At 47.2% G+C, this 26529-nt stretch overlaps 5 protein-coding genes across 5 annotated transcripts; 3 read left to right on the top strand and 2 right to left on the bottom strand.

Annotated features, from left to right (window-relative positions):
* The first annotated feature begins 155 nt into the window (after positions 1-155).
* SODALDRAFT_326412 (glutamine amidotransferase class-I) lies at positions 156-1607 on the top strand. Its single transcript, XM_028610159.1, has 2 exons — positions 156-832; positions 938-1607. Exons 1-2 carry the CDS (start codon positions 353-355, stop codon positions 1223-1225), a joined length of 768 nt encoding a protein of 255 aa, XP_028470039.1. The 5' UTR covers positions 156-352; the 3' UTR covers positions 1226-1607.
* On the bottom strand, positions 1487-4257 carry SODALDRAFT_10730 (hypothetical protein). Its single transcript, XM_028606509.1, has 2 exons — positions 3899-4257; positions 1487-3837 (listed from the first exon to the last, which is right to left on the bottom strand). The coding sequence occupies exons 1-2, from the start codon at positions 4138-4140 to the stop codon at positions 1749-1751; spliced, it is 2331 nt and encodes a 776-aa protein (XP_028470038.1). The 5' UTR covers positions 4141-4257; the 3' UTR covers positions 1487-1748.
* Positions 4258-5891: 1634 nt separating this feature from the next.
* On the bottom strand, positions 5892-8695 carry SODALDRAFT_287328 (spindle assembly checkpoint component MAD1). The gene is made up of 2 exons (XM_028608568.1): positions 8543-8695; positions 5892-8477 (listed from the first exon to the last, which is right to left on the bottom strand). The coding sequence occupies exons 1-2, from the start codon at positions 8660-8662 to the stop codon at positions 6228-6230; spliced, it is 2370 nt and encodes a 789-aa protein (XP_028470037.1). The 5' UTR covers positions 8663-8695; the 3' UTR covers positions 5892-6227.
* Positions 8696-9263: 568 nt separating this feature from the next.
* SODALDRAFT_374583 (Mmp37-domain-containing protein) lies at positions 9264-12199 on the top strand (the record flags this gene model as incomplete). The annotated part of the gene is made up of 4 exons (XM_028614685.1): positions 9264-9319; positions 9466-9549; positions 9671-10038; positions 10113-12199. The coding sequence occupies 4 exons, from the start codon at positions 9264-9266 to the stop codon at positions 11822-11824; spliced, it is 2220 nt and encodes a 739-aa protein (XP_028470036.1). The 3' UTR covers positions 11825-12199.
* A 409-nt stretch (positions 12200-12608) lies between these two features.
* On the top strand, positions 12609-14304 carry SODALDRAFT_326407 (guanine deaminase). The gene has a single exon (XM_028610158.1). The coding sequence runs from the start codon at positions 12795-12797 to the stop codon at positions 14193-14195; it is 1401 nt and encodes a 466-aa protein (XP_028470035.1). The 5' UTR covers positions 12609-12794; the 3' UTR covers positions 14196-14304.
* The last annotated feature ends 12225 nt before the right edge of the window (positions 14305-26529 follow it).

Raw genomic sequence — 26529 nt, 5'->3', positions numbered from 1 at the left:
ACCATCAACAGTACTCGCGGGATGACGCGTTTGCTAGAAATCCCGGGCGGGGGTAGCATCGGCTAGAGGTTGTCTTATCGTTTTATCATTGAGGCAAGGCACCTCTTATCTTTATCTTGGTAACTTATCTTATCGCCCCAGTCAGTCTTATCATCGTCCCCGTTATCGGCCTGTCGCCATCGTGGCATCCGAGGTCCACGACGACTCCAACTCCCATCTCCCACGGAATCTCTCGCCTCGGTCTTCTCAGCTCGATTTCTGTCATCCTCGAGCTGAACAACATACGGACTATCCTATCCAATCCACCTGTACTATCTTCATAATTCCGCTCTCCGGCTCAAAGACCGTCACCATGGGCTCCCACACTCCTCCCACTCGGCTTGCCATCCTCGAAACCGACACCCCCCTCCCAAACACCAAAGAGCAGTACAATGGCTACTCGGGCGTCTTCACCTCACTCCTACTCCGCGCCGCCGAATCTCAAGACGTCCCTCTGTCTTCTCTCCTAACCGTCACAGCCCACCACGTCGTCCCGGACTCGGACATCGTTCCCGTATCCTACCCTTCCCCGGACGACATTGACGCCATTCTCATAACGGGCAGCAAGCACAACGCCTTTGACGACGAGCCATGGATCAGCGACCTCGTCAACTATACTCGCTCCTGCATCCAAGGCGGGAGGATACGTGTCATCGGCGTCTGCTTCGGCCACCAGATTGTCGGCCGCACCTTGGGCGTCCCCGTCCAGCGGAGCGATAAGGGGTGGGAGGTGGCCGTTGTGGAAGTCGACCTGACCGAAACGGGGAAGAGTCTATTCGGGCTGAAGAAGCTGGTGAGTTTTGTGAACGTTCCCGGTGCTTTCTTCCCCGACTTCGAACATCAAACAGCCCGTCTGACCATAGCTTCCGGGGGAAAAAAACCCCCAAAAAAACCACAGCGCATACACCAGATGCACCGCGACGTCGTAACCGCCAACCCGCCCGATTCCCTCCCTCTGGCCCACACTGAACTCTGCCCCGTGCAAGGTTTCTACAGCCCTAGACGCTACATTACCGTCCAAGGCCACCCGGAGTTCACGGGCGCCATCGTCACCGAGATCGTGCGCACACGAAATAGGCAGGGCATCTTCACTGACGACTTCTCGGGAGAGGCGCTGTCCCGTGCGAATCTCGACCATGACGGTGTCGCTGTTGCCCGGGGCTTTTTGCGATTCTTGCGAGAGTAATGTGCCCTTGGTAAGTTGAGCTTTCCAGGGGCTAACGGATAATGGAAACGGGTCCCTGTGAGGTCGAGTCTCCCGTCTTCGTCGACAGGGAGATTGATTCTCTTTGCCGACTCATCCTGGTGAAGCAGCAGTTTCCTACCTAGTTGAATGAAGGAAAGCGCTCGTCTACTCTGGGCGAGTTGGACGTCACATAACATAATATTCCACCTTCAACTTTCGACTATTGTCTGCGCCTCCATGTTTGTGTCCATACGCTACTGCTAGAGACAGCCTATACTCTATTCCCTACCCAAGAAAAAAACGACAATGGTATCATCCTAAACCTTGGTTAGATTCCTAGGCCCTCAGTCTCCCCAACGCCGGCCGGCCACCTGGCCAATGTGGTCTGCATGCTTGTTAATAATCGAACCAACCAACACCATTCCCGTTCCACTCCATTTTGTCCGTTTCCCCCAAATCCGGAGCGCCAAGTAATGCTCTCCCGGCAGACTGGATTGTATGTATGCCTCTGACCGTGCTTGAATCAGACACCTGCCCCCACACCCTCACCCTCACCCTCACCCTCACCCTCACCCTCACCCTCACCCTCACCCTCACCCTCACGATCCCCTTCCAAAACCTCATCCAATCCATACTCAGACCCGTACACATGCTCAATCCGCTCCCACCACTCTATCCCTGGACGCCCCTCTCCTCCTGCACTCCGTCGCGCAGAACCATCCGGCGTCCCCCGCCGCCTCCGCTGCTCCTCCGACTCGACACACTCCAAGTCCCGCCGCATACGAGCCAAACGCCCCTGGATATGCATCTCCTCCTTCGTCCGTCCGACCCCGGAATTCCCCCCATGGTTGCTCCACCACGCCCTCCAGTCGAAGCAGTTTCTCCACGACAACGAGCCCGACCACGGCCCGCACCAACCGCGCGAAAACGCCTCGTCCGGATGATGCAACGTGCTCTTCCGCGCGTACCGCCAGGGTTTCTCCCGGCTGGCGAACAGCGTCGCGGACGCGAACCCCTGAATGCACAGGCTGATGAGGCTCAACAGGCCCACGGCGTAAGGCGCGTCGTTCTGCGGGCTCTTCCACTGCATCACGTGGGAGATCAGGGGCGCCACCCACACGAGGATGTAGACAATCGGGTACATGAATAGGTAGCGTAGCTGGCGCCGCAGCTGGTCGCGCTCATAGGCCATCGAGTCGGGTGCGTCCGTGTCCGTGTCCGATCCTCCTTCTGCCTCCACAGCGGCCCAGTCTGCCGACGTGGGGGAAAGGGCCGTGCCTGCCGTGCCTGCCGTGCCGATGGACGACGCGCTGGTACCGGTCCCCCACGGGGCGAGCGGGCAGTTGCAATGGTGGCTCTGAACCTGTTGAATGGTGGCGAGACTGTCGGAACGGGGTCTCTGAGCAGGATCCAGGGTTTGCAAAGTCGAGTCCGTGCTCCTTCTTGGCCTCTGCTCTTCCTCGCAGGGATGGGTGCTGCTGGCGAGATAGAGGTGATTGAAGTATTCGGAACGGGAGGAAGACCCGCGAGTCAGTGGAGTATCTCCTGACTGGCCGTCGCCATCACTCCTACCGTGTCGCGGGTCATAGGCTGGTTCCGGCAGGGATGTCGGGGTGAGAGACGTGGTAGATTGGGCAACGTCATCGTTGGTTGGCGAAGGAGGGTCGACGGTAATAGAAGGGATTTGAGGGGCTTCGGGCTCAGCTTCGTGCTCGTGCCTGGCAGATGCAGCGCTGGGAGGATTCGCGACCGTGGTGTGGCCAGGACGAAGGCCCCCAGAGGCCTTTCCCGGCCGGCGGATGGCGTTGACCTTTTCCTTGGCGCGCAAGATGGGCTCTTTCCAGCGAATAGGATGCGGGAACAAAGCCTGTTTCCAGGTGTGCCGCCGGCCGTCATGTCGGTTAGGCTTCTTCTGGTCGGCGGGTGATGTCCCCGAAGAAGCCAACGACTCCCACCGTCGCACTTCATGTGTCGCAGAACCCCGGCGTGACTCTGGCGGTACGGGGATGAGGCCGTGATAAGCGATGGGAGGAGTGGGAGGCAAGGAGCCCAACGAATATCGACTTCGGTTCCGTTCCACCCGGCGCCCGGCACGGCAGTCTCCCAAGGCGCATTGACGCTTCCTTTCCCCGCTGGCCTGGTCGAAGGTCCTCATGAGGAAGGCCACATAAAAGTAGACCCAACTATAGAGGACGATGAGGGTAGCAATTATAATGTAGCGCGGAACCCAACTGAGCGCCAGCCATGGCCAGGCCGGATGCACGGGCAGGTAACAGAGGAGGCCATCGTTCGTATACGCCGGGAAATGAATGAAGGCGAGTGAAGCTAGCAATAGAGGGATGACGCAGATAAGTACGTAGGCCGCCCGGCGGTAGGGATACAAGCCTCTCTGGCCAGTCGACTGTGAGGGCTTGAATATGTAGAGAGCTGTATGAATGGCGACGTATACGACGGCAATATCCGAGGACTCGATGCCCAGCGATAAGATGAAGCCATTGATCTGGCAGAACGTTGAATCGGATCGGACGGGCCCTATTGCGAAATCGACAATGGGGAAAATGAAAAATGATAGGGCCTGTAGGGCATCAGACAGCATGACGAACATGATCAACCTGCATGCACATACGGGTCAGTAGAAGCAATTGAAGTAAAGGGAACCCAGGGGAAACACACTTCTGCCGGAAACTCCTTCTTCTCATGCGGAAAAAGAAGTGAAGAACAATTCCTATCGTCACCAAGGTGAGGAGTGAGAAGGCCAAGGATGCACATCGACCAATGTAAAGCTCGCGGGGGGGGGAGGAACGCCATGCCTCGGTGTTGGCATCGCTCCCATAGCCCGTAAGACGAGGAACCAGTGTCGTCCTATGGCTGGAAGGAGACGATACCCCCGATATCCCTCTCGAGTGAGGCGGCATAGCTATGGCGGCGGATGCCTGTCCTTGCCAATAAGTGGTATGGATTTCCCGATGGGAGGCATTCAAACCAGAGCAACCAGAGCAACGTTGATGGTACCGTCGGCAGCGTGTCGACTGGGACTGACTATTCCGCTACCGACCGCTAAATAGATTCATACGGAAGAGCAAAGGGTCCCCTTGTCCCTCGAATCCCAGCTTCTGAGACGATCGAGGCTGGTTAGCTGGCTGGCTCTGATGGCTATGAGAAGAGTCGGGCTTTTGCGAGTGAGTAGAGTATCCTTCAAGGGGCCATCAGTTCCTCTCCTTGTTTCGAAATCTTGTTCGTCTTGGTTCGGCGGGAAGGTTGTAATCCGTGGCCGTCTAGCATGGAATCTCGGAGGCGAAAATGCTCTCCGGGTTTGGGACGGAGGATGAATCATGAATGTTGGCTGCCCGGTCCCCGAGTCCGATGTTAAAGACCGGAGCTTCCGATGACCATGGTCAGGTCCGATCTATTACCGCCGTTCAACGGTCGAAGAGAGCCGGTGTGCTTGGCAGGGCTTGATTTTGTACATCTTTTGATCCGAAGATGGGGATTCGACGTGTTGAGAGGGATGGAAATGAAAATGTTGAGCTTCATAGTGGAGCTCGCACGGGGAAAGAAGCACGGGGAGAAGATGAATGAAGGCGGAAGCGGAAAAAAAAAGCAGAAAACACATCGTATCGTCCCAGCTCCCGGATGACAGCTTCCGAAGTCCGAAGTTGAAGTACCTAAGGTACTGAGCAACGAATGACGCTCGAACGACATTATTAGGCTCCGGGTCAGAAGGGAAATTGTACGGAGTAGGTACGGATACCCGGTAATATTGTACTGTACACGTACGTGTACAACGTACTCCATGGACATAACGACGTCATAAAAGCCGGAAAACGCCGCGGTGTTTCAAGGGCTTTCGATCATTAACGTTGCGCCCGGTGTAAGCTAATGCTCGATGGCTTGATGAGAGACTTTCGGCCGGACCAGCATGTTGCGAGGGTCCCGGTTTCAGGACGTACCCGACCCAGCCATCCGTAATGTTGGAGTTTCCGAGTTTCCGAGTTTCCGAGCTTCCTTGGCTGGGCTTAGTACAAAGCCAAGGCGATTTGGCCCCAGCGTTGGGGAGGGCTGAGTCGAGCAGAACGACGCTTTCGTGGCTCGACGGCTGGCCATAGAAATGACACGACTTGCCAGTGTCTGAAAACGCATCGCCCGGCCTCTGCTTGAACCGGGAGTCGCATGATGTTCCTCCATAATTAGCATCAGCCCGATCCGAATCCCATTTTGTGTGTGATCTTCACACCAGCGGCTTGAAGGGCTGAAGCGTGGAACAAGACGGGGATGGCAGTGATGGCACAGACCCAAGCGTCAGTGAGTCAGCCCACGGCACCTCTGTCCGGCTGAGTTCGGCCTGGCCAGTACCGAGACCATCATTTCATTCGAACCGTTCTATCGTATATACCTTAAGGTAAGGTAAGCAGAAAGCAGGGTCAGAATGGAATGCGGCAGAAAGTTGCTTTCGTGTGACCTAGCGAGGTCGCGCTGCAGCGGGAAGGATGAATTAAGGTTTAGCCCGGGCGGGGTACGTGGTGGCACGTGCACGGACCGTGACACAAGCAGCAGCCACCAGTGGCTACCAGGGATGCAACGCTGCGCCACTACCGACTACGAAGTACGAAGGACTATTAGCGGGACAACGGAGCAAGGTAGAAGGTAGACAGACAGACAAGTCATGCCGCCGCTTGATGAATTTGAAAAGCAAAAGACCTGCTCGAAAAAAAAGAAAGGAAAAACGAGCCAAATAAAGATAGAAAGAAAGAAAGAAAGGAAGGAAAAAAGAAAGGAGATAAAAAAAGGAAAAAAAAAAAAAGCCCAAGCCAAGGGATCTGCTGCCTCCCTTTTAACGCCCAACCTCTAGGTGACCTGTCCTACCCTGCCATATCATGGGTATAGATGCGTATGCACATCAGGTAATTAAGGAGAAGAGAAACGGAAAGGACAAAAAAAGAAAGAAAGAAAACAGAAAAGGCCACAGTCCATCATACATCGTCACATCTCCTTCATTCCTCACTCACTCGCCCGCCATCTTCTCCTCGTAAAACTCAATAGTCAACGCCGCCAGGAAACCAGGGATACACCCCTTGTCGTGGACCCAATACTTGATATGGTTGGAGATCTTGGCCGCAAAGGCGCTCCTGGGCCCACCGCCCACCTTCATCGTCCCGCGCTCCCCGTCGAACACGATGCTGTTCTCGTGCTCGTCCGTCCGGGAAGGGTAGTACTGCGACTCGACGCGCATCTTGCCGTTGGGCATAAACGTCACCACCCACCCCATGGTCGAGAACACCGCCTCCTTGAACTCGGCCGACTTGGCCCCCCACACCTCGCGCAGCCGCCGCGCCAGCTTCTGCGCGCTCGCCGTCTCCGCCTTGGCCTCGTCCACCTCCCGCCGCGCCGCCGCCAGCTGCGACGCCGGCACCGTCGGGAACGACCGCGACGGCGACGACTGCGCCCCCCGCCCCGGGTGGTCCCGCATCATGTGCGCCAGCAGCTCCGCGTTCTCCGCCTGCAGCGCCTTGAGCGTCGCCACCTTGACCCTCTCGTAGTCCGACGTCGGGTTGGACCGCAGCGCCAGGACCCGCGTCTTGGACGACGACTGGAGCGCCTGCACCTGCTCCCGCGCCACCGACAGCTCCTTCACCGTCAGCGCGTGTTGCGATTGCAGCGCCGAGAACTCGTCCTGCAGCTTGCGCTTCTTCCTCGTCAGCTCGGCCAGCTGCTGCTCCGCGAGCGCCGAGTTTGTCGGCTCGGCGGCGCCGTGGTCGTCATTCAGTCGCGGTCGTTTGTTCCCCACGCTCGGCGTCGGCGTCGGCGTCGGCGTCGATTGGGACAACGATTCCCGGGAGGATAGCTCCGCGTGTAGATTTTGTACCTCGGCCTTGTACTGGTCGACGACGTCTTCGAGCTCTTGGATTCGCTTCGCTCTTTGCTCGTCAAACTGCTCGGGCTGGAAAGTCACGTCTTCGGCGTCGAACATCTTAAGCTGCGCCCTCAGGTACTCGACTTCCTTGGCAGCCAGGGCCCGCTGCCGCTCCAGTCGCATGCGCGTCTTGTCCGCGCTGGAGGCGTTGGCGCTGACCTTGGCCTTTTCGACCTCGGACTTGAGCCTCGACACCTCCGTCTCCAGGGAGTGGATCGTGCTCTCCTGCGCCGCCAGCTCTGCTTGCAGTTCTCCCATCTTGTCCATGTACGAAGCCGACGTGAGCCGCTCTCGAACCAGGGCGCGCGCCACGGCCTCGGGCGACTCGAATTCGAGATGATCGCCCGATTCGCTCGTGGTTTTCAGGTAGGCCGTCCACGCTAACCTCTCATCCTCGAGGCGTTGGCGCTGCATACGCGTCTCGGCGAGCTCGTCCTCGACGGCTCGGAAGGCATCCAGCTTGCGCTGTAGAGAGCGCTTTTCCTCTTCCACCACCTCCACAGCCCTCGTGACTTGCCGAAGGTGCTTCAACTCGGCAAGCTGTTCTCGATTCGTAGATTCCAGCGTCCTGATATGCGTGACCTGCTCGGAGAGTTCCTTCTTGATGATCGCCATGGTCTCGGCGTCGCCCGTCTGGGCCTTGAGACGCAACACTTCGGCCTCCAAATCCCCCATCTGGTTATCCTTTTCCGCCAGCTGTGCCTGGACCTGCTGCAGAGCCGCCTCCCGTGCTTGCCCTTCCTGATCCATCTCGCGCGTCGCTTTCTCCGCCGCCTGCAGCTGCATTTCGACATCTGTGATTTTCTTGTCGTGGATGCGGGCGGCCTCGTCCTTGGCCGTCGCCAGATCCTCCAGCTGCTCTTGTAAGAGGCGAGCCTCGTCTTCAGCGTCACGGATCTTCCTTTCCCAGCTCAGCTTCTCTTGGCTGGACGTCTCCCTCATCTCGTCGAGCTCCTGCTTGGCAGCCTCTAGCTGGCGCAGCGCCTGCGACTTTTCCGACTCGGCGGCTTGTTTTGCGGCGAAATCGGCCTGGGCGCGGCGGCGCTGATCTTCCATGTCGGCATTGTGCCGGGCGTCGGCCATCTGTTTCTCCGAATCGAACGTGCTGATGGTGTAGCGCAGGGCACTGATCTCGGCCTTGAGCTCTTCGATGACATGGCGCTGCGATTCGTACTCTTGCGCGTCGGCCGGGGCGAGATTTTCCTTGGAACTCTCTCTAGACGCCGCACGCAGCGCTTCGGCAGCAGCCGCATGGGCCTGGCTTTGGCGGGACGATGGTCGCCGAGAGGGGCTTTCGGTACCGGTAAAGATGTTATAACTGGGCTGGGTAGCGCGGAAGGCCTGAGAGGTTCCCACAATCACAATTAGCAGCTTGAACATTTTGTTCGAGACAACGTACGGCGTACCCTGGATTCGCGGAGGAACGTGTTGGGCCGGGGCAGAGCAGAACCACTGCTGGCACGAAACCGACCAGGCAGTGGGCTGCGCCCGCTAGGAGGATCGCCAGACGGAGTATGTGATCTCATGGCGGCAATTCGCAACTCGACGACGCGTCCATGGAACGGACGACAATGTTTGTTTAGTCGATTCGACGAGACGGGAAAGGTCTGGGGCGGGATTGGAGACGTAGTCACGTGATGTAGTCGCATTGGCGTCGTCCATCCATCCTTGGCGTCGTGTCCTGGTGTCTGTGGAGCCTCTAACCCGGAATCGGAACCCACAGACTCCGATCCCGGCTCGGACTCCGTTTCCGAACTCGATCCCTCCAACGTGAGGTCTACGACATTCGACTGTCTAGTCATTTTGCCGATCAATAGAAACGATGAAACGAGCTCTGGTGGTCGATGCGATGATGCCCCAAAGATGGTAGAAAGCCTGAGAGGTTACTTGGGAAACTGAAGCTGGTTTATTGTCGCTTTGTCAACAATCTCGTGCATGTTTTCGGTTTCCATTTTTACATTACACGTAAGGTTCTTTATTAGTTCCTCTTTCTTCTTCCGTTTACCTATATCCGTCCTCCCTTCCTCTTTCCGCAAGAACCTCGTTCCTTCTTTGTGAAAATGCCCACGTCATGTCGACCGGATTGGTCTTCATGTTCCTACCTGTATTCGTACGTGTACGTTGTACATGCTTTTCGTATATGTTACCATCCATGATGTGGAGAATCCGACACAAGTCTCCATGTCTGCCCTAGGTACCCGTACCTTAACGGCAACCTTTATGTACGAAGTACGAGGTACAGATCCCTATGCACGTACTCTATACGGGTAGGTACATGATAGGTAGGTCCAGACAGAAGAAGAAGAAAGGTATAGGTACTTGCATGCAGCTGGTCCCTTGTCGCTAATCCACACGGGCCACATCCCGCCCTGTGCTTGTCGGACAACCCACCCAAAGTCAAGAGCTTCCTGTCGTGGGATTTTCTTGAGAAAAAGAAAGCTTTCCTGTCCTATCGAATTGATCCTCCTATCCATTGCCCCTCCAATTCCCTCACCCACCCAAGGGCACAACCGTTTCAACTGCTATCCACGCAGGCGGTCAACCGTCAATTCGGCTATCCACTTCAAGACTTTTAGCATCTTTCCAGCTCCTGTACAGGGCAGCCTTCGTGCTCGCAACCCCGTGCCGCCCGGTCTCAATCCGATCCGCCCCGATCCAGCGCCCGTTCCCCGTTATTCCCCATCGCGCCGAACGCCCCGAACAAGAATCACATGGCCTATTTCCATCCTTGATTTCTTCCGCGGCTGCCTCAGCTGGCAATGCTCTTTTCTCCTTCGTCTGTCCGTGTCCACCACGATTGACTGCGGTTATCCTCAGACACACGCGAGTGGCCTCAGACACCACCAGCGCTACTCCCTCTTCGGCGAGTCGCTACGGCATCCCAGACGCCATTTCAGTTCTGGTCCCACGTATACAGTCACCATCCTAGGTACTGAGTAAAGCCACCTTTGAGGTTTTCATCCCTTGGTTCCCAAGACGCGAAAAGAACAATGTCGTCCCGCCTCGTCCTTCGAAAGGGAGCCGTCCCTATTTGCGCTGCCCTCCCCGGTCCGATCTACTGTTCGACAAACCATGTCCTCCGACGCCCTATTGTCGTCATTACACGCGGTTATTCGGATAGACCCGAAAAGAAGGTCGTGGAGGAGAAGACAAAAGAAGAATCAGGACCTACTACTGTACGGGAAGCTGTCAACCCTCCCGAGAATGGAAGTGCGAAGAACAACAGCGGCGCCGAGAGACGCGATGGTGGCGAGTGCGAACGGCCGCCCCCTTATACCGCATATACTCACCGCGGATCTGCCATAAACTTTGCCTGGCCAGGCCAGAAACACTTCAAGCAAGACCGCCGCCATGGCCCTACTCTGTCGGCCGATAACTGGGAGGACAACGCCGACGCCAAGATTGAGGAATTCACCGAGCTGCCGTACAAGCTGTTTGGCACCAACCAGCATATGGAGTTTCATGCCGAGTTCAAGAAAGAGCTAACCCAGCTGCTGCGCTCGTACCGCGCCCCCATCATGTATGCTTTCGCCTACGGCTCCGGGGTATTCCCCCAGGCCAAACCGGGCAGCCGTGCGGTGAGCAATGAGGAGTACCGTGCCGTGCACCCCCGTCCGACCGCGGCGCTCAAGGAGGTCCAGGCTTCGGGTCCCCGGTCCATCGATCTCATCTTCGGCGTATCCCACACGCAGCACTGGCACTCGCTCAACATGCGCCAGCACCCCGACCACTATTCCTTCCTGAAGCGGTTCGGGTCCGGCCTCGTGTCCGTGACCCAGGATCGCTGGGGCGCCGGCGTCTACTTCAATCCCTACGTCACGCAGAACGGTCTCCAGATCAAGTACGGCGTCACCACTCTCGATAACCTCTGCACCGACCTCGTCTCGTGGAACAACCTCTACCTCGCGGGCCGCCTCCAGAAGCCGGTGAAGATCCTGCGGGACCACCCCCGCGTCCGCCTCGCGAACCAGGTGAACCTCCTCTCCGCCGTCCGCGCCGCGCTCCTCCTCCTACCGCCCCGCTTCACCGAACGCGAGCTGTATGCCACCATCGCCGGGCTGTCCTACCTGGGCGACCCTCGCATGTCGCTCCCGACCGAGAGCCCGAGCAAGGTGACCGATATCGTCGACAACAACATGGTTGCCTTCCGCAGGCTCTACGCGCCTCTCATAGAAACGCTCCCCAACGTCGACTTTCTCGGCACCGCCACCCCGGGCAACCTGGCGTCCTCGTCCCCGGACCCCGACGAGACCTTCAACCTCGAGCAGGACATGGACCCCGTCAAGCGCGGCAACATGGTCCGGCGTCTTCCCAGCGCCTTCCGCGCCCGGCTGTACTTCCAGTACCAGAAGAAATTCATGGTCCCCGCCACCGAATTCGACGCCATGATCCAGCAGACGGCGCGCGAGGAGGCCGAGGCCGTCTCCTCCGGGTCTTCGTCCTTCAAGCGCTCTACGGGCGGCGGCTTCGAGCGTCGGATTGCGAACGACGACCCCGAGGAGCTCCGGTCCTTTGTCCGCCGCGTCATTCAGCAGACGGTCTATTGGCCCGCCGCCGCGCAGTCGGTCAAGGGCATCTTCACCGCCGGTCCGATCCGGGCTGCGCGTTATATGCTTGAGAAGTGGCGGAAGTATTGGGCCGGTAAGGCCAAGCTCGCTGCGAAGGGCAAGAAGGAGGAGGAGGAATAACACACTTCTTTCTCCCTTTCCTCCTTATCCCGCCTTTTCTTTTTATCTCTGCTGGTGTAGTCCACCGATGGGCTCCTTTTTCTTTTTTTGTTCTTCATCTCTTTCCCTTGTAACCTTTTCTTTGTAGGTATTACGTCGTATCTTCGTCTCGATTGCATAGCACGGGTACTACGTAGGGAGCCGAGGCATAGACGAGAACATGGGATGGAAACAAAAGGGCTGACATTCGTACTTGTACATAAATCTTAGACTCAGTAACGGAATGTCTACCAGGAAGGCGTTGGGGGAGGTCGATTCGGCCATCATGCTAAGGTACCTTATGCTGTACAGTAGGTACCTGAAATGAGTCGATTATTAACGACTCCTTCATCGACGAAATGAAACAATTCAGTGGCCATTGTTAGCAGAAGCTCCTACCATTTCATCCAGCTCGTCTATCACGGCCCGTTTCCTAAGCCCAGACGAAACGAGACCAACTGCGCGTCATGGAGTTGAGAGGTCTGGCTTCTTGTCACGGTCTCATCGGTGCACCGCACATCCCCGCATCTATTGCCTATCACTACCTAAGGTACCTACCTACCTAATCTGCAGTAAGGTAAGGTACTCTAAATGGCCGCTCTACCTTCGTACGTTGGGTAGGTAGGTACCTTAGGCATGTATCTAGGTACCTAAGGTACCTTACCTTGCCTTAAGGTCTGTTGTTGCTGAGCCGTCCCGCTGCCATCGTGGTAGCCTTCGTGGTGTCGCATGCAGTGAGACATCACACCAACTTAACACAGACATCTACTCGTTTAGGGCCATGGAATCAGACCATACCTTATCCTTCTCACGTTTTTTCTATAATCGACTGTACCTATTTATGACTTATCCAGCCGAACAGTTTTCATTCATTGGAGGATTTATACCTCCCCGTTATTGACCTCTAACAGCAGTCTTGGACTCTGAGTGTTGGTCACTGCACACTATTATCATGGGCTCTCCCCTTGTCTTTCGCGGAGCTATGATCCATTCTCTGGACCTCACTCATCTCGAAATCCTCGAAAACGCAACCCTTATTATCAGTCCCGACGGCCGTATCACCGCCTTCCAGAAATCATCCGCTCCAGGTACACCCGATCTACCCCTCCCCGCCGGCGCCAAGGTCCATCATCTCCCTCCGGGCGACTTTCTCATCCCAGGCTTCGTCGACACTCATAACCATGCGCCGCAATGGCCCATGCGTGGCCTCGGCCAGGGCCTTCATATCCTGGACTGGCTAGAGCAAGTCACCTTCCCCGTCGAAGCACGCTTCTCCGATCCCTCGTACGCGCGGAAGACGTACGAGCAAAGCGTGGGCGACTTCCTCCGCCACGGCATCACCACGGCGTCGTACTACAGCTCCCGGCATGCCGAGTCGACACGTATCCTGGCCGACATCTGTCACGCGAAAGGCCAGCGGGCCTTCGTGGGGAAGTGCAACATGGACCGCAACGCCCCCGAGTACATCCGCGAACAGGGCGCCGCGGACTCCCTTCGCGAAACCGAGGAGTGTGTCCGGTACATTCGAAGCCTCTCGGGACACGGCGGCGGCGGCGGTGCCGAAACGGGCGACGAACAGGCTCTCGTGAAACCCATCGTCACGCCCAGGTTCGCCATCAGCTGCACCCCGGAGCTGCTCACAGGGCTAGGCGAAATGCTGAAGCGCGACGACACGCTAGCCATGCAGACGCACTTCAACGAAGCCGAACAAGAGATCGAGGCCACCAGGGCGCTCTTCCCGGCGTACGAGAGCGAGGCCGATCTCTACGACGCCTTCGGGCTCCTCGGCAGGCGGTCCGTCCTGGCCCACTGCACCATCATGACGGACTACGACAAGGAACGCCTCGCGGCCCTGCGATGCGGCGTCGCGCATTGTCCTATCGCCAACATGACCGTCGGCGGCGGCTTCATGGTCGCGCCCGTGCGGGACTTCCTCCGGCGGGGGATCAAGGTCGGGTTGGGGACCGACAGCGGCGGCGGGTGGGCGTCGCAGATGCTGGCCGTGATGCGGCTGGCCATGATCGCGTCGAATGCGAGGGTGGTACTGGACCGAGGCAGAGGAGACGATGCTTCTTCGCTGTCGTTAGAGGAGGTGTTTTACCTGGCCACGATGGGTGGGGCTGGAGTCCTTTGTCTCGAGGACCAGATTGGGAACTTTGAGGTTGGAAAGCAGTTTGATGCGGTGTGGGTCACGACCACGACGACGGATACGGCGTTGCGGTCGGCCATGACGCCGCGAGAAGAGGGCGATTCGCTCAAGACCACGTTTGAAAAGTTTGTCATGACGGGGGATGATAGGAACATGGCACATGTGTATGTCAGAGGCCGACGGGTGGCCGGAGCAGGGGATTAGAGATTGGGAATTTGCACGAACAGCCCAGAGTACATAGTTCACGATGGACGCGGTTGTCCTCGAGTACCCAAGTTCAAGTCTCATTCAAGGCACCGCAATTCTTCTTAGCGTAGTCTCTTGGTCTGCCCGTTTGAAGTGTCCACAAATCTCCAAGAGTCGACGGTCTTTCCAGGCAAGCCCCCCACTTCTGTTCAAGGGCTTCTAGAAGGCAAAGACGGGGAGACTACAGTTCAACTAACCATTGCCCCCCCCTGCTGTCCTGACTATTCCCCCCCTTTTAGCGTAGATCTGACCTGACCTGACTATTACTATAGCCTTTGCTTCTCGCCCGACTATTAGTCGCTAAGCCTATACTAATAGTCGGGTAAGGTCTACGGGACGGGAGAGTAATAGAGGGTGGGGATTAAGCTTTACTCGTGTAAAAAAAAAATCTAATACTACCCGAATTAATCCTGAATTAATCCTATATATAGTACGATTTAATTCTAATAGTAGAAGAATTAACTAACCGCGAAGATAGATCTTTTATTCGGATTAAATTCCGACCTTATTAACTTTAATCTAGATTCTTTTACTGACTTTTTGGATTTAACGCCGAATCCGACACTAAATCCGACGCTTAATAGTAATAATACTATTCTGATTCCCGATTAGAGCGAGAGTAATACGCCCCCTAAAGGCGATAGTAGTGATAGGTTTCCCGACTTTCTAATAATCGATAACGCTTTACGAGGGGATAATAATATTAACGACCCGAGCTCGGAGAGGGAGCGATATAAAGGGCAGGTCTAGTAGGATATACAGGTATAAAACACTAAAAATAATAATAGTAACCTACTAACTTTTTATTCTACCTATTTAGTAATAGGGCGATAACTAAACCGGGCTTTTACTATCCGCCGACCCTAACTAAAATAACCGCCGGGAAGTACTAGAGAATACTCTCTACGCCGTAACCGTACTATTCGCTGCCACGATCCCTGAATTCCCCTAAACCGCGAGCGATAGCGTTACCTATATTATTCTAACTATATCTCTAGATCCTAAAAACGTTAAGTCGCCTTAGAAAATTATTTAGTACTATACTAAATAGGCTTTCCTAGGTAAAGTGGTTATAAGTATAGTATTCTCTAGAGCTATTATTACACGGTATATATTCCTTTATACCGGCGGTATTATATATCGTTATCTTACTCCGGAACTTAGAGTGGGTTATAATAGGATTATAGATAAGCTAGTAGAGTTAATTTCCACTATTCGTTCTTAAGTTAAAGAACTTACTCCTAAGAAGGTAGCTATTAGCTATACCGTCGTAATACTAAGGCGTTTCGAGAAATAGTAAGCCTATGAGCGGGAAACCACGATATATAGACTACTAATAACCGAAAATACCCACGTAATTATCCTAGGTAATATTCGATAGGTTTTTATACGCTATACGAATCACTATTAGATAAGACTATAGTATTTCTCGACGATTATCCCTCTTAGTTATAGTAACTACTACGACCTTATTACGAGACTTATCTAAGGTATAGCCTTAGTTTATAAAGTCAATAGCGAATACGAGTATTATTTATGTATAAATAATAGGAGGAGGAGAAAAAGATACGGTAAGTCTCTTCCTGGATCTAATCTGGATCTAATCTGGATCTAATCTGGATTTAATTAAGATTAATTCAGTAACTAACTAGTTATAGACGTTATCTACTATCCTAAATAACCGGACCTTAAACGTATACCCTGTAGCATTAAATTAAATATCTTTATGCTAGCTAACTTAAACATAATCCTATAGATTATTATTACTTCCTATAGAATATATAATTATATTCTACCCCCGCCCGAAAAAGTACCGCTATCTATTATATAAGGTCTTCGTGAGATTATAAGGGAGATTAGTAAGCTATATATAACACTAAGTAAGTCTTACCTTAAGATTTATAAGTACGAAAGCGTATCCTAATCATTTTAGACTCTTTCCTTTAATCTAATTCGTTAGCCCGTTTCATTCGTTAGTATTAGAGACGATCTATCACCGATATTTTATATAAGCCTTATAAATAGGGATATTCTAAAGGAGATTATCCGAAAAGAGCACGCGAGCCTTTACCTATACGCCTCTGCTTTACTTTTTATACGGTACCTTTATAATAGATACCGCTATAAAAATAACGATATAAGTTTTTTAGGGTATAAATAAAAACTAATACTAACTATTAGAAGTATATCTAGTATATCTACGAATTAGGAAATGGTTAGATAGTTATTTATTTCTATTAGGTATAGGTTAATAAGTGGAGGTAGTCCTTTATAGATTAATTTCTACTCGACGCTAATTATAAGCACCTTCGGACTACCGGTTATATAGAGGTGATCTAGGGATAGTATAGCGAAGGGGTATTAAAAGGTACGATATCTTTACTTTTATCCTTTATATACGCGGCTAATCTTTATTATAGCTCTTCCACTTATACGTTACTTCACGAATCGTAAGACTATAAAAATATACTTATATATATACCGGACCGTGTTTAGTATTTTTAAGGACCGGTATAACCTAGAAGTTAAATACAAATATATCCACGGAGAAAGCCTGGTTAGAACGATTATAGACTAGGATTATACGAATATACGAGGTAAGTGTGCTTTAAATTAATCCTAAATTAATCCTGAATTAATCTAGATTTAAATCGCTAATATAACGATAATAATAGGACTTAGTACCTACCTGTAAATAGATACGGATACCGAATTTCACCGAGACTAGGAGTGGCACGTATAGCAATGTATCCGGCTCTACGAGGTATACTTCCGGCGGGGATACGAGCGGCTTATAGGGCTTAATCGAGGGCCGTACTCGAAGTACGCTAAAATAATATCGTTATTAAGTTATACTACCCTAGATTAATATAACGAACTTCACGATATTAGTATAGTGAATAACCAGAATCTTAAGGGCTAGGCACGCTATAAGAAACGCCCTATTATCCGTTCTGGTTTATATCGCTATATATCTTTTATGCCTTCTGAGAACTAGGATAAACTATATAGCGACACGAATATCATTAAGATCCTGTATAAGTATTCTTATAAGTGGACTAGGCGATACGTTCCGTTTTTCTAGGTTATTATAGGATATAGCCAGTACGATTAGGACTAGTATAATTAAGCCTATATTATTCGGACCGGGTAAGCACGACTATCCTACCGCCATATTATATTAGTAGGCAGATATTAGAACGCTATTCGTTAAAGTCGTGAGTCTTCCTTTTTAACCCGTAATATTCCTTTTTACTAATATTTTAGTAGAGCAGAAATAGCGACGCTGTGCCGCTAAGGAGGATCACTTTCTTAACGGTAATAGTGATAGCGGGGGAGGTATACGTTCACGGTAACGGTAGCATACTAAAAGCCCTTTTCCCGGCTCTGACTTTAGGGATAACGAAGATACCCGTTCTTTTCGTAGCGTGTCGTTTAGTGGTATACCACCACGCTATACTACTCCACGTAATAACAGGTAAGCTAACTAATCCGGAATATATCTAGAATTAAATCCAAAACGTTCCAGTACACGACTAAGGGCTAGGGCATTATAACCCGATCCACATCGGGCAGTTATATAGTTATAGTTAATAGGATTATATAATATAAGCAGGAGTAATATAGAGAAACTAAAGGACGCCTAGGCTAGAGTTAGAGTATTATAGGAGCGGATTTACCGAGGTAATTAATAAAGTTATTCTAAATTCTGTTTTTATATTATAAATTATTTTATATTATTATTCCGTAAACTTAGTATTTTCTTAAAGTATTTAAATATAGTATATACTTTAAATTATTGCTTATAAGTTATATAATTAACTTATTTATCTAAGTATTTAATTAAATTAAGTAGTTAATATATACTACATAGTTTTAGATACTAGAAGTATATTATTATTAAAAGGCTTTTAATTTATTAAGCTAAGATTCCCTATAGTAGTATAGTATATATAATAGGCTTTAAGAGTAATAAGTATAAAGATATTAGTATAGATTATATTAGACTTAAAATAGTAGTAAATAAAGCTATTAATAGTATAAAAAGACTAAAAAACGTAAAAACTAAATAAGAATAATTAAAACAGACTAAAAACTACTAAAAAGGCTAAATAAGGCGATAAATAGCCTAAAATAGACTTAAAAGTACTATAATAGACTATAACACGACTAAAATAGACTATAATAGACTATAAAGTAACTAAAAACGGCTAAAAAGAGCTAAAAAGATCTAAAAACAACTAAAATAAACTAAAACCGGTTAAAATAGGCTATAATAGACTAAAAATAGCTAAAAACGACTAAAATAGACTAAATTAGGCTAAATTAGGCTAAATTAGGCTAAAACAGGCTAAAGTTAACTATACCATAAACTAAAAGCGGTTAAATTAGGCTAAAAAGAGCTAAAACAGACTAAAAATAGCTAAAAAGAGCTAAAAACGACTAAAATAGACTAAAAACGGCTAAATCAAGCTAAATTAGGCTAAATTAGGCTATAAATAACTAAAGTAGGCTATAGTAGACTATAAAGGAACTAAAAACGGCTAAAATAGACTATAATAGACTAGATAACGACTAAAATAGTCTATAATAGTTTATAACACGACTAAAATAGGCTATAATAGACAAAAAATAGCTAAAACAGACTAAAAACGGCTAAATTAGGCTATAATAGACTTAAAAGTACTAAAAATAGCTAAAAGTAGCTAAAAGTAGCTAAAAGTAGCCAAAAAGCTCTAAAAGCTACTAAAATAACTAAAAAGACTAAAAGAGCGAGAATATCCTTTTAGTCTTTTCTTTATTATACTACTCTTATATCTATTACTCTTACTTAGACTTTACGTATTATAAACTATTTATTATATAATATCTTATATTATCATTATCTATTTTATACTATTATTTATAACTAAAAATAATATACCTATTAATTATAGGCGTGTAATAGTAGTAAAATTAATAGCGTTCTATAATAGTACTACTATAAAACCCCGTCCCCTTTAATATAATCCCCGCTAAATACTATTAGAAATTAATTATCCGTTACGGAGGCCTCCCTAAGGCCTAGCCTTTTAAGGCTAAGACCTTAAAGAAAATTATCTAAGCTATAAACGCTATAACTATCTAATATAATACCCTAGCAGTATAAAAGCTACTTAGCGGATATATTTACTTTACCTTTATAAAAGGGGTATAATAATAGGCTACCTATAAGGAGTAGTAGATTAAGAAAGGCTTTAATTAAGGAGCTATACTAGCCGCGTAAATCTACCCTACGCTTACTAAGGCTATCCCTTAAGAGGTCCTTAATACCTTATCCGAAAAAGACTTTTTAGTATCTTTACAAGGAATAAACCCTAAGGGTATAATACTTTAAGCGTAATAGTAATTACCCTATTATAGTACTAGTAGGATTACGCTTTTCTTTATTAAATTAGCCTCCCTAAAGGGGATAATAAGCCTTATATAGAATACCCTGTATTTTAAAGGTGATAGCTATATCTATAAACTATATAACTATAACCTTAGCCCCTAAGCTATTATAAATACCTATCCTTTATATTAAGCCCTATCTAGGTAAATCCCTTACTAGCTAGTACTATTAGACCTAGGAATCCTAGGATTTAAGGGGCGACCTTTACTATAATAAATAAGGTATAATAAAGATATCTTCTTTAAACTAAGGGGGTATACCCCTAGGACCTAAATATTCTACGGGTAAACCCCGTAGAATCCTCGGCTTTTACGTATAGAAACGTAGGGTATTCCCCGATATTTACTAATTATAACCTAGGGAAGCTATAGTATAGCCTAAAGGTATTTATAGCGTTATTACGACGGCTTCCGGTCCTCTATAGTATAGCGGACGATAGGGGACTGGCGTCGGGGTTTTAGTTTAAAATAAGAAGAGGATGTTAACTAAAGAGCAGTAACTGTCGTTCGTAGTGTCTGGTCGTAGTTACGTCGTAAAGACTAGGCGTCTTCTTTATAAGGTAGAGTCAAGCGTAGACTAATAGTCTAGGTAAAGACTTAGATTAATCGATATCTTATTCTCTAGTAGAAGCAAGACCTAGGATACTCTGGTTTATATAGTAATAGCGCCTCCTTACCCGTAATAACTATTCCTTACGTGGTCGCTATGCCTAGGTGATTCTATCGTGACCGATTACTTATTAGTTATTTTATCGGAGTAATCGACCCCGGTCCGTCCCGGACGGTATACTAAGTACCTCCGTACCTAGTAATACGTGACTTAGTATATAACTCCTCGAGTCACCCTATACTGCCCCCCGTCTAGGGCCGTCCCGTAGGATATACGCTAGTATACCTATAGGGTTAGTCTATATTAGGCGGCCGGCTATAATATTACCTCCCTCCTTCTAAGCGCTATCCTAGCGGTCGTATAAGTAGGTCGCTTTTCCCTAGTTAGTATTCCTTAGGTTTTTCTTCTTCTTTATTACTAATTATTATATCCGACCGTGTCTAGAAGTCGTCTCGTCCTAAATCTTATTCCGCCGAAAACCGATTAACCGTTTCCGCCCTTATCGCTAATTAAGGCTACAAGGTCGTCCCCTATACCCGTTATGCCTCTAAGAACGTACCGTGCTTCGTTCTGGACGATATCGCTCGCTATTACGCGTGTTTCCGCTTAAGTCGTTCTTATAACAGTGCTAGAATCCTAATATCTTCCGGTACGCTCCTGCCCTCGCCTTCCTACTTAGTCTTTATTTACTTACCCCCTTATTTTCCTAGCGGGTCGTATAAACGAAGAGCTAAAGCGCCTCGAATAAGAGAAGGAGCGGACCGAGGAAATACTCTATAAGGCGCTCGCCCGCTTATCCCGCCTTCGCCGAACTCGTCGCCTGCTACGGAAGAAGGGGGTGGAAATAGTTCGTAAGGACCTTACCGATATAGAGGAGCTTGAGAAGGTGGAGAAGGGGGAAGAAGAGGCCTATCGGGCCGAGTTAGAGGCGGTGGCTACTATATAAGCTGCCGGTGCTATTAATATAATTAATTAGAATTAGGTAATAGCGCAGGATATAGGTGAATTCTCGGATATTAATTTTATATAGACCGCGGCGTCTAGTTCTAGGTCCTGATAATATTCTGTCGGTACTACTTTAGGAGTTGCTTATAATCGATCAGGTTATCTTTTAGTTCCTATATATTATCGCCGTGATCGTAGTTTTTCTATTTTATAAAATATTCGGTGCCGTCTAGCGTCTCTCGGTAGTCGAGGATTTATTCTGCTTTATACACGTTACTAGTATCGACTACGATCGTGTCTTATATTATTTTTACGTCTTTTAGTGCTAGTTTAAGTAGTGAAATATAGAAATTATTATATATCCTTATTATCGGAGGTAGTAATAGAATATAGTTCGTATCTGACTTTTTCTCTAGGATTTTGAATAGTCCTAATTTTTTAAAATCTAATTTATCGCTTAGTTATTATATTTTAATGTTTTTACGAATAAGGTAGACGCGGTCCCCCCTTAAAAGGGTTAGTCCCTTAATCCTTAATTAATTCGCGTATCTGCTTATTCGTGTTCTGACTATCTCTAGGTCGGTTCGTAGTTCTTCGTGTAGTTTTTTTATACTTTTAACTATTTTTATCGCTCTTAGTGCGTCTAGTCCTTCTAAAGGTTTTCTAAATACTATCAGGGTATATCCGTAATTTACTTCGAACGGTGTTTTCTTTATTAACTCGTTTAATAAGCTATTATATATAAACTATATAAGTGGCAGGTATTATACCTAATTATCCTATTCGTACCCTATATAGTATTATAGGTACTATTCTAGGACTTGGTTTATGATTTCGGTTTATCCGTCTATTATAGGGTGAAACGCTATCGAATACTTATATTTCGTTCCTAGCTAGCTTATAACTGCTTTTTAGAAGTTACTAGTAAAGAGCTTATCTCTGTCCGTGATGATTTTGTTCGGTGCGCCGTGATCCCTGATTAGTCGGTCGATAAAGATACTTACTAGTTCTTCTGCTATAGTGTCTTTAATATATAGAATATAAAGAGTGTATTTCGTGAATCGGTCGACGATCACGAATATACTATTATAGGCGGTTCCTATTACTGGATCTTTAGATACTGGAAATCCTGTCACGAAGTCTATTATAATCGATTTATATAGTCCGTCTACTACTAGTAGTGGTTTTAGTAATCCGTAAGGTTTATATCGGCTACTCTTCGCTTTTTAGTAAATATCGTAGTTACGAATGAAGTCCCTGACTCGTTCTTTAGTTCCTGTGTAGCCGTATTATTAGCGTAATCGGTGGTATTTTTATAAATTCCTTAATATCTATATATCGGCGAGGCGTATACTTCTTTAAATATAGTGTCGGTTATCCGATTAATGCTATTTACCTCTTTATCCTTTAGAGTAAGAGCTTCTCCTTTCTATTAGAGTATAGCTTACGGTTTAGGTGATTCGTTAGGTATCCTTAGTTAGCTAAGTGCGTCTACGCGACTATTTTCGCTCCCTTTTATATACTGAATATAGAAGTTAAATTCGGCTAGGAATTCTGCCTATCGGATCTATCGTTTATTAAGAACCTTAGTAGTGGTGAATTACGCGAGGTTCTTATAATCCGTGTAGACCTATACCGGGTATCTTATCCCTGATAGATATAGTCTCTATTCTTTAAAGGCTTCGATAATAGCTATTAGCTCTTTATCGTGGATCTAATAATTAAGTTCTAGTCCACTAAGTTTCTTAGATATAAAGGCTATAGGGTATAGTCTTCCTTCTACGTTACGCTATCCGAGTTATACTCCTAGAGCCTAGTCGGATACGTCTGTTTCGAGTTCGTATTCTTTATCGGGGTTTAGTACTACTAAGATAGGTTCGCTGGTAATCTTTCCTTTAAGAGCTTAGAATGCTTTTTCTATTCTTTCGTTTTATTCGAAGTCGAGTCCCTTTTTAGTTACTTTAGTTAAGGGGATAGTAATCTTATTATAGTCCTTAATAAATTATTAATAGTAGTTTAAAAGTCCGAGAAAGGACTAAATATCGCGAACGTTCTAGGGTTATAGCTACTTAAAGACGTATTAGACTTTCGCCTTATCTATATAGATCTTATTAGGTTATATCGTATAACCTAAAAAGTTAACTTCTTACGTGTGGAATTAAACTTTTTCTGGTTCGACTAATAGGTCGGCGTCTTATAGGAGTTGTAGGATTATATGAATATGTTATCGGTGTTCTTCGAGTGTCTTGGAGAAGATCAGGATATTATCTAGGTATACTATAACGAAGTGGTCTAGATACTTCCTTAGGACGTTGTTAATAAGTGTTTAGAACGATACTAGCGTATTTATTAGTCTAAAAGATATAACGAGGTACTCGAAATATCCTCGCTTTATCCGAAACGCTATCTTCCACTCTTCTCCTTCCTTAATCCTAATTAAGTTATAGGCTCCTTTTAAGTCGAGTACCGTGAATTATTACGCTCTAACTAGCTAATCTTATATTTCTAAGATAAGAGGTAATAAGTAGCGGTTCTTAATAGTTATATTATTAAGTTATCGATAATTAATATATAGTTATAGTTCACCGTTTTTCTTTAGTATAAATAGGATCGGGTATCCTGCTAATAACTATAATACTCTGATATAGCCTTTTACTAGTATCTTTTCGAGATATTCTTCTAAGGTATCTAATTCCTTCTAGTTTAGCCCGTAAATTAGGAAGAATTTTAGGTGTATCCTTTCCTTTAGGGGTATCTCGTAATTATAGTATCGGTGTTTTAATAATCCGGTTTTTAGATTTTCGGTAAATAGTTTTCCGTATTTACGGTATTCTAGTAATACCTTAGCGAGTCTATCGTGATTACTTATTACTAGTCCTTTTTCTGCTTAGATAATCTAGTAGATTCCTTTAATAATATTAGTTACGCATTAGTGGTTATGCCGTCGCTGCTATCTTAAAGTCTTTCGTACTTCTTTCGCCTTAGTCCCCGATTTTTAGCGGCTATCTTAGTCTCCCTAAGGCTCTTTTATCGGTAAGTCTTTCTGCTATTTTTAACGGATATCGGGATCGGGTAAGGTTTCCTTTATAGTCTCCTACTTACTCTCTAATCTCCACCGGAGCTAGCTAAGCTTCTAGTCTATATCGGGATTCTATTCGTTAAACTATAGTTTACTAAGGATAATATCCTTATAACCTATATCGTATACATCAAACTTTATTATTCTAGTCTTATTCTGGATTTTAACCTAAAGGTGTATAGTCTCCTAGTTAATAATAACTTCTTCGTAGGACTAGTTCTTTCCCGTATACGGAGTAACCTTATACTCCTTTTCTGGGTGTTTTCTAACCTAGGGAATAGAGAACTTTCTCACGGCTACTAGTAAGATAAAGTTTCCTGCTACGCCTATATCTAATAGTGTGTTTATCTTATATTTATTAAGTCGTATTCTGATATAATAGTGCCCTATACTATTACGTGTTATAGAGTATATCTATCAAGTACCTCTCGTATACTCCTAGCGATAGTATACTCCTAGTTTTTTGCCTGTTTAGCTCGGTATTCGAGGGATATTTCCTTATCTAAGAACCTATACTGGATTAAGAGCCGTTCTATCTATCGTAGGCGCTTATCGAGGGTCTAGAAGCGTGACTCCTAAGCTCCTTAGTCTTATTCTAGTTATCGGATTTTCTTAGAAGCGTATACTACGTAGCTAGTAGTATTATATTTATCTAACCGGTACCCGTAGTAATTATACCTAAGTGGTTAATCGTCCGATCCTTATAGGCTTATTATTAGGTCGGTAAGAGTGTCTCGGTTTTTCTAAGCGCGGTAAGGTTATTAATATATAGTTTACTGCTATTCCCCACTAGTATTCGTGGGTGTCCTGCGGTAGGCGTTATCGAAGTTAAGTTTAGTGAAACGAACTTAGTAGGTCTATCTAAGGGGTTCTTCCGTGAGCTAGTCGAGTATCCATAGCTGGATAGTTTCCTCCTTAATTAGGTCGGCTGCTTCTATAGGTTAATACTAGAAGTTCGTGTTATTATCCGGGGTTCTGTCGGACTCCGTTTCCTAATCTTACTCTTTAAGTTTAGCGATTCTCCCTCAGGTACGATCTCCTTCCTTCTGGATTTCTAAGATCTGCTTCTGCCTCTTAGCTTCTTCTTTCGTCTATCCGTATTTTTTAAGGATTTCTGCGATAGTTTATAAAGCTAGTTTATCCTTATCCTAGTCAGGGATCTTAAGGCTATAGTCGTTATCGTACTCGTTACTAGATACTATAGCGAGTATCTTCTAGGGTCTTTTAGGGTAATACCTAGCTCCGTCTTTCCCTAATTAGTGTGCTAGATAATAGTTATTATAGCAGGTTACCTAATAGAGGTTAACGTATAGTATTTTATCCCTATAAATTTCCAGGTATCTAATAGCGTTAATTTCCTTCTAGGGTCTTTCTTTCTTAATCGTATTTACTTATCGTTACGGTCGTTCTTTCTTAGGCTTATAATAGTCGTGTACGTAGTAACCTAGCCTATTATAGTTATAATACTTAACTTTCGTTATATCCTTTTTACCCTGCTTATCGCTTTATCGGTTAATATTATTAAGCTTTATAGGTCTACTATAGTATCTATATAAGATATTTCCGAACTAGTATAGGTGTAATTATTTCTTCTTCGAATTAGCTATATAAAACGGAACGCTTATTTAATACTTCTTCTAATAGCGTTATTTATAGTTCTAGTTATCGATACGAATTACTATCGCGGTATATTCGCTAAACGTCTTAGGTTAGTCTAATCGGTATAGTTTATCCTTTACTTCTTCCTTAAGTCCTTAGTAGTACTGATTTATAAGGGGTTTATCCGGGTAACTAAGCTTTAATAAGATTTACTAGAATCTTATAGTATAGTCAGTAGCTAACTTAGTCTAATATAGCTAGCTTAGTTATTCGGCCGTGACTCGTTCCTTATCGGGCTAGCCAAAGATAGCGTTAAGTCTTTTAACGAAGACGTCGAAGTTCTCGAAGATTACCGTGGTCCCGGGCTTCCTTAGGATCTTTATTCCTATATTCTCTAGGTAGTCTTTATAGATAGACTTAAACTATTCGTGCGTATCTCCTATAAGGAGTGCCGCGGTATAGAGTACCTTAGTTTCTTCCGTACGGATACTATCCTAGTAGAATAGGAGGTAGCCTTTAAGCTAAGTAATAAAGCTCTAAAGCTATCCCCGAGTCCCGTTATACTTAGGGGGTATAGGGTATCTATACTTAGCCCCGATTTTAGGATAGTTTAACTAAGCTCTTAG

This window comes from Sodiomyces alkalinus (genome assembly GCF_003711515.1).
Source record: "Sodiomyces alkalinus F11 unplaced genomic scaffold SODALscaffold_1, whole genome shotgun sequence".
In the NCBI taxonomy this organism is placed as follows: Eukaryota; Fungi; Ascomycota; class Sordariomycetes; order Glomerellales; family Plectosphaerellaceae; genus Sodiomyces; species Sodiomyces alkalinus.
The sequence above is the reverse complement of the archived record's forward strand: the minus strand, read 5'-3'. Positions and strand labels throughout refer to the sequence as shown.

Bases quoted from the DNA above. Each gene is read 5' to 3' on its own strand.
- SODALDRAFT_326407 (XM_028610158.1), top strand. From the start codon at position 12,795: ATGGGCTCTCCCCTTGTCTTTCGCGGAGCTATGATCCATTCTCTGGAC.
- SODALDRAFT_10730 (XM_028606509.1), bottom strand. From the start codon at position 4,140: ATGCCGCCTCACTCGAGAGGGATATCGGGGGTATCGTCTCCTTCCAGC. The intron at 3,838-3,898 runs GTGTGTTTCCCC...ATGTGCATGCAG, and splicing joins AGAAGGAGTTTCCGGCAGAA to GTTGATCATGTTCGTCATGC.
- SODALDRAFT_287328 (XM_028608568.1), bottom strand. From the start codon at position 8,662: ATGAGATCACATACTCCGTCTGGCGATCCTCCTAGCGGGCGCAGCCCA. The intron at 8,478-8,542 runs GTACGCCGTACG...GGAACCTCTCAG, and splicing joins CGTTCCTCCGCGAATCCAGG to GCCTTCCGCGCTACCCAGCC.
- SODALDRAFT_326412 (XM_028610159.1), top strand. From the start codon at position 353: ATGGGCTCCCACACTCCTCCCACTCGGCTTGCCATCCTCGAAACCGAC. The intron at 833-937 runs GTGAGTTTTGTG...AAAAAACCACAG, and splicing joins TATTCGGGCTGAAGAAGCTG to CGCATACACCAGATGCACCG.